Consider the following 20,956-nt stretch of genomic DNA (forward strand, 5'->3'; position numbering starts at 1 on the left):
GAGGAAATGGCTCTGACTAACCACGGAGTCGAAAACTTGTCTACAAGTCCCTTTTCTGCCACTTGCCCCCTCTGTGGTTCATGTAAACCCCCTCTCTGGGCTTTCTTCTTCATCTGTAAAATACTATGCGCACCCTACCTTTCTGAGCCTTAGTTTCCCCATCTGTCAAATGGGATCAGATTCCAAACATATCAAAATTATGGGTATGTTTTGCTTCTCATTTTCCTAAGGGGACTAATTAAAATCTCTAACGTGGCCTGCAAAGATCCTCATGACCTCCCCCTCCTGACCTCTCCCCACCTCCTACCACGCTCCGCTCCTCTAACTATGCTGCTCACTCACACTTCTTTTCGGTTTCTAGAACTTGCCACCTCTTGCCCGCCTCAAGGCCTACAAGCGTGCTGTTCCTTGCTGGGGAGGCTCCTGCCTGTCTCTTGGCTCTTCCTCATGCTTCTCCTTCGGTTCTCAGCTTAAACGTCACCTCCCCAGCGAAGCCTTCCTTAGGTTCTCTTTATAACCGCCGTAGCTTCGCTGCCTCTCCTCGGTGACATTAATCCCTTTTGTGCTTATTCACTGTCACCCTTCCCTGCCAGGCTGTCAGCACAGACAGTGTCTGTCTAGTTCTCTGTTATATGCCTGGCACCTAGCACAGAGCCTGGCACATAGCAGATGCTTGAGAAATAGTTTACAAATGAACATATTCATGAAAAAGCTTGGAAAACAGTAATTTGACTCTTGGTGCTGACCAGATAGAGTCAGCCCACTGCAGCCTATGTAAAAAGGAACTACTTGAAGACTCTGAAAAGTAAACAAGAGCAGGCAGATTGGGGAGGAAAGTCAGAACTTTAAGAATCACCCATAAAGATGAGAGTTTCCTATTTTATTTCTGGTTTTTGATCTCCTTTATCTCTTGGCTTTGTCTCAAGTATAGCCTGAGTCATGGAACTGCACAGTGAGTGAAGAAACAAAAACCCCAAGAGAAATCTCCTCTGTTTAGCCAGAGGACCAGGAAAACAGACATAGTTTCTTTGTTTTGTGTGGTTTCTCTTTTTTCTCTCCTGGCCCTGCCCCAGGCCGTCTGCTCTCTTGGAGCTGTGTTGAGTGGGGTGATGCAGACACCAAAATCTCTAAGAGAAAACTGACATTTCTATTAGGGGGAACCATGAAAAAGGGCCTAGGAGAGCTGGCGATTGTGGGGAAGATCCTGAAAAGGACAGATCTAGAGAAGAGGATCTCCCAATTCAGTGTGGGACCCAGCATAAATCATGAGCTCACCAAGAAACTACACATGTGCAGAGTAGACCCGAAGAAGCATAGCAAAGGTTTTGTGAACTCAACTACAACATAAACCACCAGCCGAGTGGCACACGAATAGGGCAGACCCAAACGTTTGGCTGTGAAGACTGAGCTGATCTGGGAACCACTGCTCACAGAAGGCAAGTTGGAGTGTGTGGTCTGAATCTAACTGGGTCGGTTGCTTGCTAAAGCTAAGCAAACAAACAATCCACATTTTCCAGAGAATTTTAACAGGACCCAGAGTCTCAGAACTCAGTATTCAAAATGTCCAGAATACAATCCAGAATTAGTTGATAAACAAAGAACCAGGGAAATGTGACCAAATTTCAAGGGAAAACATAATCAATAGATGCGAGCCTTGAGATGACTCAGATGTTGGAATTACCAGACAAAGACTTTAAATCAGCTATGATACCCATGCCCCAGGAGGTAAAAGGAAACCCTCTTGAGTGGAGAGATAGACATTCTCAGCAGAGAAACAATAAAAAAAAATAAAAGAATGGAAATGTTTGAAATTAAAAACAATATCTGAAATAAAAAATTCACAGGATGAGTGCAATAGCAGAATAGAGATGAGAGAGGAAAAAGTCAGTGAACTTGAAGACATAGCAAGAGAAATTATCCAATCTAAAGGACAAAGAGAAAAAAACATTAAATTTTTAAAAATGAGCAAAGGGTCTGCAATCTGTGTAACAATATCAAAAGGTAAAACATTTGTGTCATTGGAGCACCAGAGAGGAGAAAGAAATTGGTGTAGAAAAATGTATTTGAAGACATAACGGCTGAAAATATCCCAAATTTGGCAAAACACAACTTTAAAGATCCAAGAAGTTCCACAAGCCCCCAAAAGGAAAAAATTTAAAGAGAAACATACACACACATATAATAATCAAACTGCCGAAAATCAAAGATAAAGAAAAACTCTTGAAATCAGCCTCAAAAAAATGACTCATATCTAGAGAAAATGGTGATTTGTGTAGGTTTCTCCTCAGAAACCATGGGAGGTCAGAAGACAGTGAACGACATCTTTAAAGCTTTGAAAGAAAAGAACTGTCCATACACAATTCTATACCCAGCAAAAATATCTTCCAGGAGTTAAAGCAAAATAAGGGCATTCTTAGGAATAAAGAAATTCTCTAAGAATTTGTTGCCAGAAAAATCTACTCCAAAAGAATTGCTGAAGGAAATTTTTCCAGCTGAAGGGAAATGATCAGAGGGAAACCTGGAACTTCAGGAATGAAAAGAGTGTACAAGAAATGGTAAATATCCTGGCAAATGTGTAGACTATTTTCCTCCTCTTAAGTTCTTTAAAAGATGTGTGATTGTTGAAAGGGTTTTTCAATGTATGTAGATGTCCTACATATGACAATTCTAACACAAAGGAGGGCAGGCAAAGGGACCTATATGCCAGTAAGTCTTCAACATTTTACACGAAGTGGTAAATATTAACTCTAAGTAGACTGTGAAAGGCTAGGTATGTATATTGTAATCCCTAAAGCAACTACTAAGAAAGTAATACAAAGAGACATAACAAATAAAGCCACTATATCAGTTAAAATGGAATACTAAAAATATTCAAAAGAATCCAAAAGAAGGCAAGGAGAGAGAGGAACAGAGGGGACATAAACAGAGAGGGCAAACAGAAAACAAATAACAAAACAGTACGTAAATCTAACTATATCAATAATTACATGAATTGTAAATTGTCTAACCACACCAATTATTGAGCCAGATTGGAAATTAAAGAAACAAGACTTGCCCATACCTGTCCACACGAGGTTCACTCTGAATATAATGATATAGATAGGTTAGAAGTAAAAGGATGGAAGAAAGATAGACACACCAGCAAACATTAATCAAAAGCCTGCTGGAGTGGCTGTTATTAATACCAGACCATGCAGATTTCAGAACAAGAAAATGCTAACTCTTTATAGAAATGTGAAATATGGTTTTGAATAGCAAAATCCAGCCTGTTTTTCAGTGATGTGTCTGAAAGAAGCGGTTTATTCCGTTCTCTGAACTTTGGTGCCAACGGAAATCGCCCAGGACTAAAAAAGCAGAGAAATGGATTTTTCCTGATTTCTCTGCCAGTGATCTCACCCAAGGGAGAAGACTGCAAAGTGGTTTTGGAAACTGCTGCCAGCAAAGGGAAGATCTGCTCAGAGTACAAAGGGATGGAAACAACTTCAAAAATTGTTTTGTGATCCTATGACCCAGCAATTCCACTCCTGGGCATAAACCCAACAGAAATGTATACAGATGTGCACCAAAAGACGCGTACTAGATGATGACCACGCTGCACAATTCGCAATAGCCCAATGGGAGACCTCTCCAATGCCTATCAACACTAGAACGGACCAAAGTGAGGTATATTCACACAATAGAAGATTATACAGCAACGAGAAAAACGAAATCACAATTATAGACAAAAGTATGGATAAATCTAAAAGACATTATTGAGCAGAATTCAAACACAAAAGTATATATACTTTAAGATTCCATTTATATGAGTTTCAAACACAGGTCATACTAATTGATGATACTAGAAATCAGTATCCTTGGGGGGCACTGAAGGATTTCTAGGGTATTGGCTGTATTTTGTTTCTTGATCTGGGTGCTGGTTACATGGATGTGTTCATTGTGTAAAAATTAACTGAGCTGTATCTTTTTGTGCACCTTTCTCTATGTATATTATTCTTCAATAAAAAGCTTAAAAATTTGGGGCTGGCCTGGTGGCATAGTTGTTGAGTTTGTGTGCTCCGCTTTGGTGGCTGGGGTTCACAGGTTCAGATCCTGGGCATGGACCTACACACCGTTCATCAAGCTATGCTGTGGGGTGTCCCACATACAAAATGGAGGAGGATTGTCACAGATGTTAGCTCAGTGATAGTCTTCCTCAAGCAAAAAGAGGAAAGCTGGCAACAGATGTTAGCTCAGGGCCAATCTTCCTCACCAAAAAAAAAAAAAATTAAAAAGTAGTTCAAGACCCTGTCATTCACTAATTTGTACACATTGCTTTGATATTTGACATTAATGGGATGCAACTTTTCTTTAAAAAGAAAGAAAGTGGAGAAGAAAGCTCATGTTTTGGGTCTTTGTTGATAACATCCTATTGTTAAGAACACTGTAGTCTGTGTCATTTTGCTTCTGTTGCTCACAAGTCACCAGCCATCTTGGTGGATGAGGCTGTCTGACCAAATCGGGCAGTGTGGTGGGCTGGAAAGAGTAAGAAACTGGAAAAGAGATCTCCTAGGGCTCCGTCAGTTACCTGCGTAATGCAGTGACCCAATTAACCTCTCTGAGCCTCTGTGCCCTTGTCCATAAAATGAGGTGAGAGCTGTTCCTGGCTGGGTCGTTGTAAGGTCTAAATGAGCCCATGGCTGAGTAAGTATCTGGCATGTAATAGACTCAAAGATTGTAGCTTTTTGTATAATAGGATGACATTTATGCCACTTACCTATTAAAGTAAAAGAATTGTATACTTTTATGTAATATTAATCCAATAGTAACAATTACCCATTGTTTAGAATTAACTCTGCCTCAGTTATTTTCTTCTTGGTAGCCCATTTTTTGTTAAAATTACCCAGTAAGTATTAGTAACACTCGCAATAATATTAACAATCACAGATCAAGTAACTCTTTGGTCTAAAGATTCTTCTGTATCCTCTGTAGCGGATGCTGTGGCGCGTCACCCAGATTCTACCCTTTAAGACAGCGGTGTGCACTACCCCAGCACCCGGCTGGTGGCTGAGTCCACCTCCAGGAATTCCCCTTAGCCAAAAGGAGCTACTTCCTCCAAGGCGACATCCCCTCCCCAGAGACGTCCTGCATCCGATGGCTGCTCATTCTCGGGGTACAGAGGTCTCCCTCTTTTGCCTCAATTCAAGACCGGTCCCAGCTCCGGAGCTCTCTGTGGGGATTGGTGGCACCTGTGTGGCTACTGCCTCCCAGTCCAGCTTCTCCTGCCCCAGCTCAGTTCTGCCCAGTACACCTGCTGCATCCCTGAATCAGAGCCTGTTTCCTGGTACCCAACCTGCATACTCTCCCCAAAACAGTCTCTTTAAACCGGCTGGCATCAAAGGCTCTTCATCACCTGACCCCTTTGAGTTTTCCTGCACCATCTTTCGTTTTTCCCACATACCCCTGAACGCCTGGTGTAATGAGGTGCTCACAGGTACCCAAGGATGCCACACCCCTCTCCATCCATGACTTTCCTTTCTCTAGAGCCACTGCTCCTGCCTCATATTTCTGGCTCCTGGGAAGAACTTCAGCTCTAAAGTCCTTTCTGACCATCACCTTCTACAGAGTTCTATCCTCTGCACCTCCCACCTGCCTGTGTACATCTAAGTCACTCTGAGGCTTGTGTTATCTTGTGAATTATTGATGTCCAGGGAATATCTTTGCATGCACTTTTCTCTGCATATATTTTGCGTCAATGAAAAGTTTAAAAGTTAGTTCAAGACTCTGTCACTCACTGATTTGTACACACTGCTTTGATATTTGACGTGAACTGGATGCCACTTAATGGCATGGGAAGTTGGTCCCCCCCAACATTCAAGAATGACAGTAATCCCTGGATCAGTCAGTAGGTGGCGCTGAGTTACCCAACGCCGGACTTGGACAAATTCCACCTTATGCAAAGTGTTCCATAAGGCAGATAAAACAATTTCAGAAACGTAGAAAGTTTTCCACGGCAAAAAGAAACGAAACAGCCCTCCATGAAAATGAACGCAAGACATGGGGAGTGCAAGGCGAGAAGGAGCTTCTAAAGGAGAAATCCTTTGGCTTGTCTCCCCCATCAGCTTATGTGAGGTGTCTACCATGGAGATGGGGCATCGATTTTGGTCTTAGCCTAAAGAAGAGTTAAGCAAAAGTAGGATTCTGTACAAACACGTAAAAGAAGAGCACAGTGACATCCACACAAAGTATGTGACTTCTGTATACTTAAATTTCATGCCATTTTTCCTATTGTAAATTGAGTGCTGAGGCTGCTAGTGCTGATAAGAAAGCATCAGAAATATATCTCCCAATGCTGGTAAAAATGATATAAGAAGGTGGGTAGATAGTTTCAAGGTCCTACAAGTCTTTAAAGAGATGAAATTGAATTATTTGGGTGGGGTGACGGTAGACAGTGTCAGCATCTATTTCTTTTGAAAGAGAAAAAAAAAATGCCAGTGGCTTTTGCTTATAGCTAATGCCCGGAAGGACTGAATATGTAAAGCATTGCTTATTGTGGTCTCTCTTAGATTATGAAAAAATGTAATCACAGAGAATTCCAGGGAGTAATATGGCAAACACCCTTTGAATCACATCCAGAGTTGACAAATATTTGCATTTTATCCCATTTGCTCCAGTTTTTAACTACTGTTTGTTTATTACTGGAAAATCCTTGTATAACCAAAGGTCTCAGCAGGGCTACAGACAGTCAATTTTGACTTACGCTAAATTCAAGTTGTATAAAATTTTAGGGCTGAAAGATTGTGTACTGTAGCATTTGTTGTTTTATTGGTGAAATGGTAGCAAATGGGAAGAAATCTACAGAACAATGCCATAGGTATCTATACCACTTACACATTTTTTCCCCCAAAGCATCTTCACATGTGATTTCTCGCTTTACTCCATGGAACGATCAAGGCAGCCATCAATATAAATGTGACGGGGAAGGAGAGCGAAACCCAGGGCCAGGGCTTGTCTTGGGGTCTCACACCACGTTAGCAAAGTCTGGGACCAGAACCCCAGCCTCTGCATGTCATGGCCTGAGACCTCCGAGGACTGCTGAGTCTGAGACCTACCCTCTCTAGATCAGATCCAGGCTGTGGGCAGAGCTGGCCCCTGTTTGCCCCACCCCACCCAGGGCTTCTGGGAATGCCAGGCACCCACGGGGCTGGATTCAGAAGCTCCAGCTCGCATAGGGTAGAACCAGAGATGTTTTGGGCTTAGGAGAGGGGCTTGTGGGCCTCCGTGATTCCCCTGGGCATCCGTGTTGAATGGGGTCTCCCTGTATCTCCCAGGATCCGAAGATTCTGGAAGAGTCGGAGGCGGCCCTCCCACTGGGGCACCCAGCAGGGCAGAATGGGGCTTACCCCAGGTCCAGGTAGGACTTTGAAATGTTATGAATCGGGCTCAGCTGCCTCAGGTTGGGGAGGTACTATTCCCTGGGGGATGCAGAGGACGGTGCCCTCAGGCCCCAAGGCTGCACGCTGTGCTCTCTACGGAGCCTGAGAGCCTGAGCTTGATTCCAGACTGTCCTGGTTTGCATCCCCTCGCTGCCACTCGCTAGCCGTGTAGCTTGGGCAACGCTACTGTACCGCTCTAAGCCTGAATTACTTTGTCTGTGAAAACAAGATGATAATTCTCTAGTTCAGCACCATTCAATAGAGATACAATGTGAGCCATATGTGTAATTTTAAACTTTCTAATAGTCACTTTGAAAAAAGTAAGAAGAAATGGGTGAAATTAATTTTAATAATTTATTTCCTTTAACCAAATATATTTAAATACTATCATTTCAATGTGCAATCAATATAAAAAAGTCGTTAGTGAGATATTTTACATTCTTTTTGGGGGGAAGGGACTAAGTCTTCAAAACCCCATGTGTATTTACATTTACAGCATCTCTCAATGGAGACCAGCGCATTTCAAGTGCTCAGTAGCTCATGTGGCGAGCAGCTGTTATGTTAGACAGCACGGCCCTGGCTCATAGGGCTGCTGTAAGGATTAAATGAGATCATGTGTGAGAACTACTTGGCTTGACTATTTATTAATATTGCTACTATTGTTTTTATTATCCTTACCGACAGAAAGCATTCCCACACACAGGTGAGCATCTTCGTCACCCCATTACAGACTCCTTGGACCATGACCCAAGAGAGATTCTAGGCAGAGTCAAGCCAAAAGGACCCAGCTCCCCGTGACTGTGGGTGTGGCCTCCGTAAGGAGAAAACCCGTGAGCCCCAGTTCCTCCCATTCCCGGGTATATGCCTGTCTGTGCTGTGGCTCTGCCTCTCCTTCCGTCAACAGGTGGCGTCTATTTCTCCACATGTTGATTCTGGGATTGGAACTTGCTTTGGCCGACGGGACATTAGAAAATGTGACACAAGCAGAGATTTCAAAAATGCTCACACACTGGGCTATGCTCTCACTCACTGCCAGAAACCCTTTTGCCACCGTGCGAAGGAGCCTAGGCCAGCCTGTTGGGTGATGAGCGACACATGCTCCTAGCCGACGTCTGGCTACCTGCCAGACACGAGTGAAAGCTCCCTGGGCCTTCCAGCCCCAGATGGGCCAGCTCAGACAAGAAAAGCCATCTAGCTGATCCAAAGAACCATGAGAAATAATAAATATTATTGTAAGCCACTAAGTTTGGGGACGTTTTGTTAAACAGCAAAAACTGATGGATGCATCCTGACTCAAGGCTCAGAGGTTCCTCTTACCTCGGGGGGTAGTAGGGATCCAAAGTGTGGCCGTCTCCCATGCTAATTATACAGGACAGGTTTCCCACGTAGGGAGAGAGGAGCCATGTCAGGGAGATGGTGACGTCGTCGAAGATGAAACTCTCATTGGATACCGTCAGCCGTAGGCCTGCCAATCAAAACGCAAAATGCGGTGTGCCATCACAAAGCAAAATTGCGTGTTTCTGTTTAAAATCTACTCTCTTCTCTTCACCTGTCCTTTATCTTCAGGTGAGCCTTTTGAAGTTTTTACAATTTTAGTTTTACTTTTTAAATTTCTTTGTAATTTTATTTTTTGTTCATAGGTAGCACATGACCAAGATACAGAATTTGAAATATATAAAAGAATATATAGTGAAAAGGAAGCCCCCCCCTCCACCGCCACCCTTCAGGCCCCCGTTCTGCTCCCCAGAGGCAACCATTGTTACCGGTATCCTGGGTCCTCTTCCACAGGTGCCTACACAATCACAGGCACAGACAGACTTTTCTATTTGTACAAATGGTGCACCTTGTGTTCACTATTTGGCACCTTCCATTTCTTTCACTTAGTTTATCTTATAAGGTGTTCTATATGAATTCAGTTAGAACTGCCTTGTTCTTTTTAATAGCTGTACGGTGTACCCTAATTTATTTAACCAGGATTCTATTGATTGTCTAAGTATTTTTAATGTTTATAATGTTTTTATATTTTATAATGTTTAAAAAGACAAAAGGCAAAGCATGTTTAAGAAAACCTACTTGGCTAACGTGGCCGATGAGTCATGGAAAGCCATTTAGTGCATGTTAAATTTTACAAAACCTTGAGCTTCAGAAGTGGGCATGAGGGATGGGTGAGGGGTAGACTTTGCTGGGGCTTCACACAGCCCCGGGCTAACCTGTGCAGTAGAATCTCTCAGTTTCTGAGCACAGATGAGAAGGGAAAGATCTAAGAAGCCGAATGCCAATGAAAGGATTTTTCTTGAACTAGTCAGAAAGCCGTCAGGGTCCTGATTGACAACCCCCTGAGAAACTCAGGAGGCAGCTCGGCCCTTCCGGGCACAGGACTGCTGGATGAAGTCCTCCCCCCCACCTTCCCAGATCACAAGCCGACTGGGACTAGAACACACTGACTCGCTAGCGGACAGGATATTTGAAATCAAGGTTGGGACAGAAAATCCGGCCCATGTGGTTGCCAGACCCAATTCACCCCCTGCCCTAAGCTGTGCATTTGTCTGATGACAGCAGCACTGTGACTGGCGGATCCCCAAAGGGCACCCTTTGTCCATTAGCAAAACCACCAAGCGGAAAGCGCTGCCAAAACACGTGGCCTCCACTTCCCAGAAAACAGAATGGAGACACCTCGCTCTCTCTTATTCCACCCAAGTGTGTCCAGCCAACTGACGCCGCTGGTAAAGCGTGTCTTCAAGGCCCCCCTCCCCTTCCTGCACCCTCTCCTCTGTGTGGTCCTCCCTCCTCCTATACCCATGGACCCTGCTCTCCTGGATGGCCCCTGGGGACCCCAACATTCCCTGACTCATCTTTTCCTTCAGAGCTTCTTGCACCATTACTCAGCCATCAGTAGAAGTTGCTGTTCCAACCGATTAATTTGCTGGACAATAGCATAATGTGATTTCACAGCCTCGGGGGAAATTGGCGCTCTCCTACTCTGTTAGCAGGAGTGTAAATAGATACAGCCATTTTGGAGGGTAATTTGGCAAATCTATTAACATTTAAAATGCACACATCCTCTGACCCAGCATTTCCACTACTTGGGATCTCTCCTCTAAAAATAATCCCAGGCCAAGATATACGCACAAGAGAGCACTGCAGAGTGATGCATATAACAAAAAATCAGAAGCAACCCAAATGTCCATCAATAGGGGAACTGGTTAAATAAATCTTGACATAATCTTATGATGGAATGCTAGGTAGTCATTAAAAGAACAAGGTAGTGACTTGGAGAGATGTCCAGGATATACTAGTTAGTGAAAAAAATTGAACTGTAGACTAACATATTTAACACGATTATATTTTTACATATATGCATTCATACATAGCCATGTCTGTGAAAAGATTTTAAAGGCCAGGGAAGAATTTATTCTAAACAGTTAGCTGTGGTTTCCTTATGGGAAACAGGATTCTTCCTTCTTGACTTACAAAACTTCTATAAATTATGGTAATATGGGTTATTTGCATGGCTTTCAAGATTCCTATTTTTTAAAAGATCCTGTGCGGACAGCTAATCTTCGACAAAGGAGCTAAGAACATACAATGGAGAAAGGAAAATCTTTTCAATAAATGGTGCTGGGAAAACTGGGCAGCCACATGCAAAAGGATCAAAGGAGACCATTGTCTTATACCACACACAAAAATTAACTCAAAACAGGTCAAAGACTTAAAGGTAAGACCTGAAACCATAAAACTTCTAGAAGAAAATACAGGCAGTATGCTCTTTGACATGGGTCTTAAAAGGATCTTTTCAAATACTATGTCTTCTTGGACAAGGGAAACAAAAGACAAAATAAACAAGTGGGACTTCATCAGACTAAAGAGCTTCTACAAGGCAAGGGAAACCAGGATCAAAACAAAAAGACAACCCACCAACTGGGAAAAAATATTTACAAATCATATATCTGACAAGGGATTAATCTCCATAATATATAAAGAACTCACACAATTCAACAACAAAACATCAAACAACCTGATCAAAAAATGGGCAGAGGATATGAACGGACATTTCTCCAAAGAAGATATACAAATGGCCAATAAACACATGAAAAGGTGCTCAGCATCACTGATCATCAGGGAAATGCCAATCAAAACAACACTAAGATATCACCTTACCCCTGTTAGAATGGCTAAAATAACTAAGACAAAAAATAGCAAATGTTGGAGAGGATGTGGAGAAAAGGGAACCCTCAAACACTGCTGGTGGGAATACAAACTGGTGCAGCCACTATGGAAAACAATATGGAGATTTCTCAAAAAACTAAAAATAGAAATACCATATGATCCAGCTATCCCACTACTGGGTATTTATCCAAAGAACTGGAAATCAACAAATCAAAGAGACTTATGCACCCCTATGTTCATTGCAGCATTAGTCACAATAACCAAGATCTGAAAGCAACCCAAGCACCCATCAACAGATGAATGGATAAGGAAGATATGGTATATATACACATATATATACAACGGAATACTACTCAGCCATAAAAAATGACAAAATCATCCCATTCACAACAACATGGATGGACCCTAAGGGTACAATGTTAAGAGAAATGAACCAGACAGAGAAAGACAAACACTGTACGATTTCACTCGTATGTGGAAGATAAACAAACACATGGACAAAGAGAATTATTTAGTGGTTACCAGGGGGAAGGGGAGTGGGGAGTGGGCACAAAGGGCGAAGGGGCGCACCTATAAGATGACTGACAAATAATAATATACAACTGAAATTTCACAATTTTACAAACTATCATAATTTAATTTGAAGGGTCCTGGGACTAAAAAGAATAACATATTTTTTTGACTTCCAGCTTGATGTCTGGTTTCTGCAACAGGACCCTCAAACACTTTACCCCGAGGCTAGGCCAGGTGGGGAGGTCAGGCTGCAGGGTGGAGAAGTGTTAGCACACAGCAGATGGACCTCCATGGGCGGCTGCTGTCTCTGCTCTGAGAGGGGCTGGACCTGGCGTGGAAATAAGAAGGGAATTCCCACACCCAGGCAAGCTGGGAACTCACCTTCCCGGCACCGGTACTGCACCCACAGGTAGCTGCCCCGGGTGGGGCACAGGTCTCCAAAGTAGGTCCCATCTGCTGCCACTTGGCACGCCTGCAGCCCCTGGCACTGGCCTGGGAAGCACCCACATCCCAGCAGCAGCAGGAACGGTGAGAAGGACATAAAGGGATAAGTTCAGACAGAGATGAAGGAGCTCGCATTCATTCATTCGCCCACTGTCCACCCACCATGTTATCTGTTGGTGTCTCCTGGGGACCAGGCACTGTGCTAGGTACTAGGAGGAGACAGAAGTAGCGTTCCTGCCCTCAAGCAGCTCAGGGTCCAGCACAGTGGTTCCCAGACTTTAGAGTGCACCCAAATCCCACAGAGGGCTTGTGAAGACAGATTTCCAGACCCCTCTCCCAGCGATTCTGATTGAGTAGATGTGGAGGGCAACTTGAGAATTTGCTTTTCTAACAAGCTCCCGGGTGATGTTGAAGCTGCTGGCCCAGAGACCCCACTTTGAGAACGACTGGTCCAATGGCATCTAGTCAGATGGCCTAGAAAACTGCACCCTGAGAACTGACAAAGAGGGGATAAGTTTAGGAATCGTATGTCTATCAGGGGCACCAGGTGCCCACAGGAGGGAGGAGTGTGGAGAGCCCAGGCCAGAATCTTCAGGATTGTCTCCACACCCCTCCCTCCTGCCTCTGTAGATGAACTAAATGCCTACAGAGAAGCCTGTGAGAATGGACAGGCAGGCACTGTGGCCCCGATTTCCTCCTTGGCTGGAGAGCACCCTCATGGCTTTGCTCTGCGGTGCCTCACCTTCCTGGTTCTCTTTAGCCTCTTAGAAACCCATGCTTGCTGCAGACTTTGGCGTATTTAAATACTCTTTGCCTGTCCAGTTGCTTAGCCAGCCAAGCCCCCACCCCATCCCCAGATGCTCTCCTGGCCCTGGTTCCTTCCCTGGTGTCATTGTTTCCTGAACCCCTGCTATTAGCCGGGGGCCAATGACACCCCAATGTACATCTCACCTCTCTCTTGAGTTCCTAACCTGCATGTCCGGTTGTCTACATGGCATCTCCACTTGGATGTCACAGGGTACCCCAGGCTGCTCATATCCTGAAATGTAGTCTTGATCTCTGATGGGTTGAAGTGTGTCCTCCAAAAATTTATATTGAAGTCCTAACCCCCAGTACCCATGAATGTGACTTGCGTTGGAAGTAGGGTCTTTGAAAAGGTGATCGAGTTAAGATGAGCTCATTAGGGTGAGCCCTTAATCCGATAGAACTGGTGGCTTTGTAAGACGAAGGAAATTTGGACACAGAGACACACCACATGAAGATGGAAGCAGGTTGGAATGATGCATCTGCAAGCTAAGGAACGCCTGGCAGTGCCAGCAAACACCGGAAGCTAGAGGAGGCAAGGAAGGACTCTCCTCTATAGGTTTCAGGGGGAGTGAAGCCCTGCTGACGCTTTGATTCTGGGCTTCTGGCCTCCAGAACTGCGAGAGAATAAATTTCTGCTGTTTTTAGCCTCCCAGGGTGTAGTACTTGGTTGGGGCAGCCCTAGGATATTAATCCAATCTCCTTCCTCCTCCTTCCCCGACCAGCCTCTCCTCCTCCAGCCTCTGCTCTCGCAGCACACAGAATTGCCCGTGCCTGGAATGCCAGGGTCATCCTGGACTCCCATCAATCACCAAGTCCCGTCGGTTCTTCCTTCTGCCTCTGGAATCCGTCTGTTTCTCTCCATCGTCATCGCCCTCGTCTGCACCAGCCTCCCTCACCCGGGTTTCTGGCGTCAGCCTCCCTTGTCTTCCAGCCCCAGTGTCAGTCTGGACTCACAGCAGCCTGCAGGAGGCTCTCCCCTGGCCATGTCTCTCCCATGCTCAAAACCCTCCAGTGGCTTCCCAATGTCCTTGGGGTAGAGTCTGGGTTCCCCGGGCCCTGGGGCCCCACCTCTGCCTGTGCTAGAGCCATGCTGAGCACTTGGCAGTTCTCTCCACCTACCATGCTCCTTCTCATCTCCAGGACTTGACACAGGCTCTTGGCACTCCCCCAAACACCCCTCCCCAAACGCCCAACTGTCCTTTCCTGGTTGACTCCTGCCAGACCTTCACATCTCAGTTTAGGTCTTGTCTCCTCTGGGAAGCTGGCTGGTCATTTGACCTTTGGCCCACAGATCTACCCTAACCTTGGTTGGCTCTGAATTGTGGGAAACTACATTGCCCAAATTCCCCTGTGCACTGGCTTCCAAGAACTTGGCTAATGGCAGGCACTGGCAGAAGACTGGAGGTAGTGTGTTAGTTTGCAATTGCTGCTGTGACAAATTACCAAAAACTTAGTGGCTTAAAACAGCACAAATTTATCTCACAGTTCCGGAGATCAGAAGTCTGGGTGGGCTCTGCAGGGTTCTGCTCAGGGTCTCACAGGGCTGAAAGCAAGGTGTTGGCTGGGCTGCATGCCTTTCCGGCAGCTCTGGGGAAGAATTGACTTCCAATCTCATTCTTGTTGTTGGCTGAATTCAGTTCCTTGTGGCTGTAGGACTGAGGTCCCATTTCCCTGCTGGCTGTCAGCTGGGACCACCCTTAGCTCCTAGAGGCCACTCTCCAGTCCTTGCATGTGGCTCTCTGTATCTCAGAGCCAGCAGTGGTGCATCAGATCTGTCTCACTCTTGAATCTCCAACCTCTCCACCCGCCACATCTCTCTTCTGCTTCACGCCAGAGTAAATTCTTCACTTTTAAGGGCCTGTGTGATTAAATTGTGCCCACTTGGATCATCTCTGTATTTTAAGATTAGCAACCATAATTACATCTGCAAAGTCCCTTTTGCCATGTAAATTAACATATTCATGGGCATAGAATCTCATCATACCCAGAATTCCAGGAACTAGGGTGGGAAATCTTGGAGGCCAGAATTCTGCCTACCCCAGACAGGAAGACATAAGACGACAGGGTCCTCTTCATCCTCTCTCTCACTGCAGCTCCTCTGTTTCTCTAGCTCCATCTGGACAGGCCCTCCCTCTGTGGTCCTCACTCCCACAGAGCAGCTTCCACCGTGGTTCTAGCACCTGCTGGATGGCCCTGACTTCTGGTTTTGGTATGACCATCCCCTCCAGTTGTCCCTCTAGCCCTTAGAGGTGGTAGTGGCTTTCTGTTGATGCTAATGTCAGGGTTGCATCACCACCCCATTTGGCCTCTCAGCATTTCCATTACTTGGGTAACCAATTCCCTGTGTTAAATTCCCTCTGTTGAAAGACCTAGCATGAGTTCTGTTTTCCTGCTGGGACCTCGTTTGACACACTCTCAATCTGAGTTCTGTACCCCTACAATGTGCATCCACAGCACTAGACTGCAACCGCCAAGAGAGAGGAGTGTTGTTTTGTTTTGTTTTGTTTTTTTGTTCACTCCTGTATCACCAGCACACAGAACAGTACCTGGCACATAGCTCATACGAAAGAAGTTTTGCAAAAAAATAAAAATAAAAGTTTTGCATGAGTAAATACACAGCACCATTGCTCCCTTATACTGTATGGAGCACAGTGCTAGGTAATTGCCTGTATTCACATCTGTCTCCCCATTAGATTGCAAGCTCTTTGGAAAACAGGCCATTTGATTCAACCCTGCATCCAGAGAGCCCAGGATAGAGCATGGTATAATGTTGGTGCTCACTGAATGTTTATTGCCCAACTGATTGAATGAATGAGTGATTGTGGCACTTGGGTACAAACGGATCCCCTTGGGGCCTAGACCGCTCCTCCCACCCTTCCCCAAAGGATGAGGGCTCCCCTGCAGTGTGCTCTCTGGGGTGTGGCTACAAGGTTTGGAAACTTGCATCTGGGCCTTTGAGGAAATAGCCTGCTCAGGCCCATTCATGCCTCTGTGAGGGAGGCACACCCATCACCCTGTCCAGCCCAGACCTTTCCTCCTTGGAGGGGCCACAGGCTCAGGAATGCCAGAGCCACAAAGAGAGGGGGTGAGAGCCAAGTAGCTGATTTCAGCATTTCCCTCCTCCACACCTGCTCTAAGGGGAGCAGAGACAACATGGGCCAGACACAGACGGGAGAGGAGCAAGTCACCTTTCAGGGGAGATGCAGCGTGCTTCCCCAAATTGGGGAGGAGGCTGCTTGGCAGGTTCTGGGGGTGCTGGGTATCCCTCCCTGACCTCACAGGACCTTTGGGCAGAGGCAGAGCTCCGAGGGCAATTGCTGTGGCACATGTGGGGAGACTGGGCCCACGGCCCCAGATCTTCCAGCCTGGGCACAGATTGCTGTGATTTTATTTAGCCAAGAAGCAGCGGACCACGTGACGTGACAGGACCCTGCAGGCCTGACCGTGATCACCCAGCCAAGAGGAGAGGCCTCCCCTGTGTCCTGGACGGAAGAGGTTTCTGAGGGCTTTGCACCCCCAGGAGGGTGCAGAGAGCCCCCATAATACCTGAAATTGAATCCTTGCCATCAGGCAAATGCAGCTCAGAGGCTGACTTAATCTGATTTAGAAAAACAAAGCCCTAGAGAAACTCTCCCACCTGAATGAGAGATGCCACCAGGAGCATTTGTTTCAGCCTTATTCATAGTAGCAAGGATTGAGACACAACGCAGTCTGCTCTCAACCGCGGGAGAAACAAGTTACGGTGTGGTTATACAATAGACAACACGAATATACCAGTACAACGTGGATCGAGATGGATAAGACGCCATGACAACATGATGTTGAGGGAAAAAAACACAAGAAAAAGAAGCAAGGGAGAAAAAAGCACATTGCAGAATGACATTACAGTATGACACCATTTACATAAATGTTAAACATCTGCAAAGCAATACTATACAAGGCTTAGGGACGCATAAACAGGAGGCAGCAATAAAAAAAACACATGTGTGATTAATAAACACTGAATTCGTGACAGGAACAGACCAGGGATGGCTGCACTGGCGCGTCGGCTGTATATCTAATGTTGTATTTGTTTCTTTAATGAATATGTAATGTATTCGTCTCTCTAATGAGGGGATCTTAACAATGAGGGACATAAGATTTGACCAAGTTGGGTAATGGAGTCTATGGGAGTTCACTGAAATATTTTTTATTCTTGTCTGTATCTTTGAAGTATTTCAAAATTTTTAAAAAATTAAATTAAAAAGAGAAAGTGGTGTTTCTCGCACCCAAATAGGGGATAAGAATGCCCGCTTATCCCACTGGGGTGGGTCTGATGTCTGGTGAATGGTTGAACCGTGGCCCCCTAGCTTCTCTGCTCGGTGCTGGGGGCAGAGACTGGCCAGTTTTCCCAATGTCGGAGCCCAACGTGAGATAGGAAGATTGCCCGAGGCATCCAGAACCCTTTGCAGGGTGCAGGACACTGGGAGCTGCCCTGTGCTCTCAGGCAGAGCCGCGGAGCCCCTGGGCCTACCTGCCACTTCGTCCTTGACGCTGACCCAGCCGCATCCGTCCTCCAGGTCTGAGGGGCGCCCGGCATCCTGGACGCAGTAATGGGGAGTCTGGCGCCCGTAGAAGGCGTCCTGGACGTGGATGACCTCCCCCCAGCCACAGTGCATGGTGGCATTGTGGCCCTCACAGGCCAGACTCTGGCCGACACCTGTGACAAAGGTAAGGTGACACCTTAGGGGGGGCTCATGGTCACGGGTGAGTGAGGGCCTGGCTAAGGGAAGTGAAGGAGTCTCAGCGCTCACGACTGTGAAATGCAATGACTGAGCAGGAGCTGGCTCAGCAGCGGGGAGGAGTATGACGTGGTGAGTGAGCATGGCTCTGGAACCAGGCTGCCTGCAGTCAGGTCCAGCTCAGCCAAACACTCGCTGTGTGACCTGCAAGTTACTTAGCTTCTCTGTGCCTCCTCTGTAGAGAGGGGTGTCAATACCTCACCCCATAAGGTTGTCCTGGGATTCAACGTCCCTAGGATGGAATGAGTATGTGCATGTAGAGTAAGGGCCACACAAATGGCAACTATTATTCTGCATGTTTCGAGCACCTTCCTTGAGCCTTATCTGAAAACAATGCCTGGCACATAACAGATCCTAAACAAGCATTTGCTGAATGAATAGCGGTTTCATGGGGTCTTCCTGCCCGTCCTCTGAGCTGTGCTAGTATGCTCCCCATTAGGACCATCAGACAACACGGGGTCACTGTGCTGAGACCCCACTCCAGCCTGGCTCCCAGCACATGGTCCACACAGTAAACATTTGTTGAAAAAGAATGACCTGGCTCAGGTGTGCACAGCTAGAAAGTGGGAAACGCTGGATTTGAACTCAGGCCTGTCTGCCTGGTGGGGACACCAAAGGGTGGGGGTGGAGACCAAAATCTGTGTTAGTGTCCTACAGCTGCTGTAACTAATTACCACCGAGTGGCTTAAACAGCACAAATTTATCATCTTGCGGTTACAAAGGTCTCAAGTCCGAAATGGGTCTCACTGGGCTAATATTAAGGTGTGGATGGGGCTGGGTCCTTCTGGAAGCTCCAGGGGAGAATCTGTTCCTTTGCCTTCGCCAGATTCTAGAGGCCACCTGCATTCCTTGGATTGTGGCCTCTTTCACCACCTTCAAAGCCAGCAGCATAGCATCTTCCAGTCTCTCTCTCTGCCCATAGGCAAACCCAGTTCAAGTCTCATCTGTGTCACTTCCGAGCTGTGCGGCCTTGGGCAAGGAACTTACCTTTTCTGAGCCTCACTTTTTCCAGCTTTATTATGGGCCTACAATAGAATAGTGGTGGTACTTCCATTGTGGTAGTGAATACATGCACACAGAATGCGCAGCTCAGCGCCTGCAACTCCTGCTTGATACATGTCAGCTGTTCGTAGTGCAACCTCATGCAGGGGCTCTGAGACCCTAGGGGCTACCAGAGCCTGAGACAGGCTCGAAGTTGCGTGGGGGAGGGGCAGGGATTCAAGGGGCTGTGATAAGAAGAGAGGGAAGTTGCATAACCTGAAGCTGCCGGGTTTTCAGAATTACAGCACAGGGAGTTAAGCCTACATGGCATCTGTTTAAAGCCAGGTGGAGGTGGCGGAGCAGGGGCCCGTCTAAGTGTCCAAATCCAGAACAGGCCTGGGAGCTGGGAGTCTCTGATGAGGAGCTTAGAGCCTGGAAGCAGCTGGACCCACAAAGCCCAGAAGCTCTGTCAAGCCTGACTTGAGGGTCAAGGGACCTTGGGGTGGCTCAGCTCCAAGACCAGGCCCTGATGCCAGGGCCCCGCATGGTGGGCAGGACCCAGCGTGCGGTCACAGGCCACTCCTGCTGGGGTTCTTACACATAGTCTCCAGGAGGGGGTCCCCAGGGCCTGCAAAGAGAGCCAACCACGGGCAGCAGCTGGAAAGGGCACAAGAGCAGAGCATGGGGGAATTTGGGAGTCAGGGGGTGTGATGTGGGGGATGGGGGCTCAGACCCAGGCTGGCCAGGGAGCAGGAATCAAGGGTGAGTGAGAACAGCCTCCTGGGACCACGTCTCCCCTCCCAAGAAGCCTGAAAAAGGAGAGCAAAGATGAATAAGCATTTCCCCCAGGTGCAGGTGTCTGTGAGGGAAAGACACAGAGAAGTGAGACCAGGAGGGAGGCAGGTGGACAGGGGGAGAGGGGACGAGAGCTGGAGAGATGGAGAGAGACACAGAGACGCAGAGCATCACACAGAAACAGGCAGGCATTTAGAGAGACAGAGAGAGAGAGACTGAAAAAGAGAGACAGGAGGAGACAGAGGAAGGAGGGAGACCCCAACAGGCCCGCTCACCAAACTCGCAGATGAAGGCGAATGGGTGTGTGCAGTTGTCCGAGGCCGCCCACCCGGAAGAAGGGTCTCTCCCGATGTAGCCGCAGGTGTGGGGAGCAGGAGCAGGCTGTCCTCCGCGCCAGTGGCTGTAGCTCGGAGCTGAGGTGTCCAGCCAGACGCCCGGCCCTGGGATGGGGACACGACCACCAGGACTTGGAAACATTCCCCTGATCCCCTTCAGGTCCAAGGCACCCCCCCAGCTCAGCTCCTGGTGTGCAGTAAGTGCTCAGTCAGGGCTGACAGGCTGAAGGCCTCATTCCCAGGCCAGCAAAGTGGGGTCTCCATTATCTTCCAGCGCTCAAACACTAAGAACTTGACCTAAAAACCCAGAGGCCAAGTCAGAGAGCCCATACCAGATGATTTGATTCAATAAAGGGTGCTTCCAGCAACGTCTGACCATGATCTAAAAATGACCCAGAAGGGTGCTGTGGGATGTTCAAAGGGGTTCCACACAGAGGCAGCGGCCCCTGTCAAATGCATCTGGATGGTGCTGAGTCGACACAGAAGTGGATCTCATTGCTTCAGGGCTCTTCAGAGAGGCCTCAAATCCCCTGACATGACTCGAAGTGCCGTGTATGTGGAATACAGAGGCATTTCAAGAATGCCAGAGATCTAGAAAACGCTGGATATAAAATATTTACTGTGAAGACTCAAAAATGTATTTATTCATCTTTTAAAAGAAAAGAAATCCAGGGGCCGGCCCTGTGGCCGAGTGGTTAAGTTCATGCGCTCTGCTTCGCCA

The 20,956-nt window shown here is 46.8% G+C and overlaps 1 protein-coding gene across 1 annotated transcript in view; it reads right to left on the reverse strand.

The window, feature by feature from the left end:
* LOC124250049 (polycystic kidney disease protein 1-like 2) overlaps nt 1-20,956 on the reverse strand; it is a 96,943-nt gene that overhangs the window by 73,980 nt on the left and 2,007 nt on the right. Inside the window, exons 2-5 of the mRNA XM_046681765.1 lie at nt 20,176-20,340; nt 17,857-18,042; nt 12,474-12,584; nt 8,730-8,877 (exon numbers count right to left, since the gene is read on the reverse strand). Of these exons, the coding sequence (XP_046537721.1) occupies nt 8,730-8,877; nt 12,474-12,584; nt 17,857-18,042; nt 20,176-20,340 (610 nt within the window). The remainder of the gene's footprint in view (nt 1-8,729; nt 8,878-12,473; nt 12,585-17,856; nt 18,043-20,175; nt 20,341-20,956) is intronic.

Source organism: Equus quagga, chromosome 13, assembly GCF_021613505.1.
Source record: "Equus quagga isolate Etosha38 chromosome 13, UCLA_HA_Equagga_1.0, whole genome shotgun sequence".
Classification (NCBI taxonomy): domain Eukaryota; kingdom Metazoa; phylum Chordata; class Mammalia; order Perissodactyla; family Equidae; genus Equus; species Equus quagga.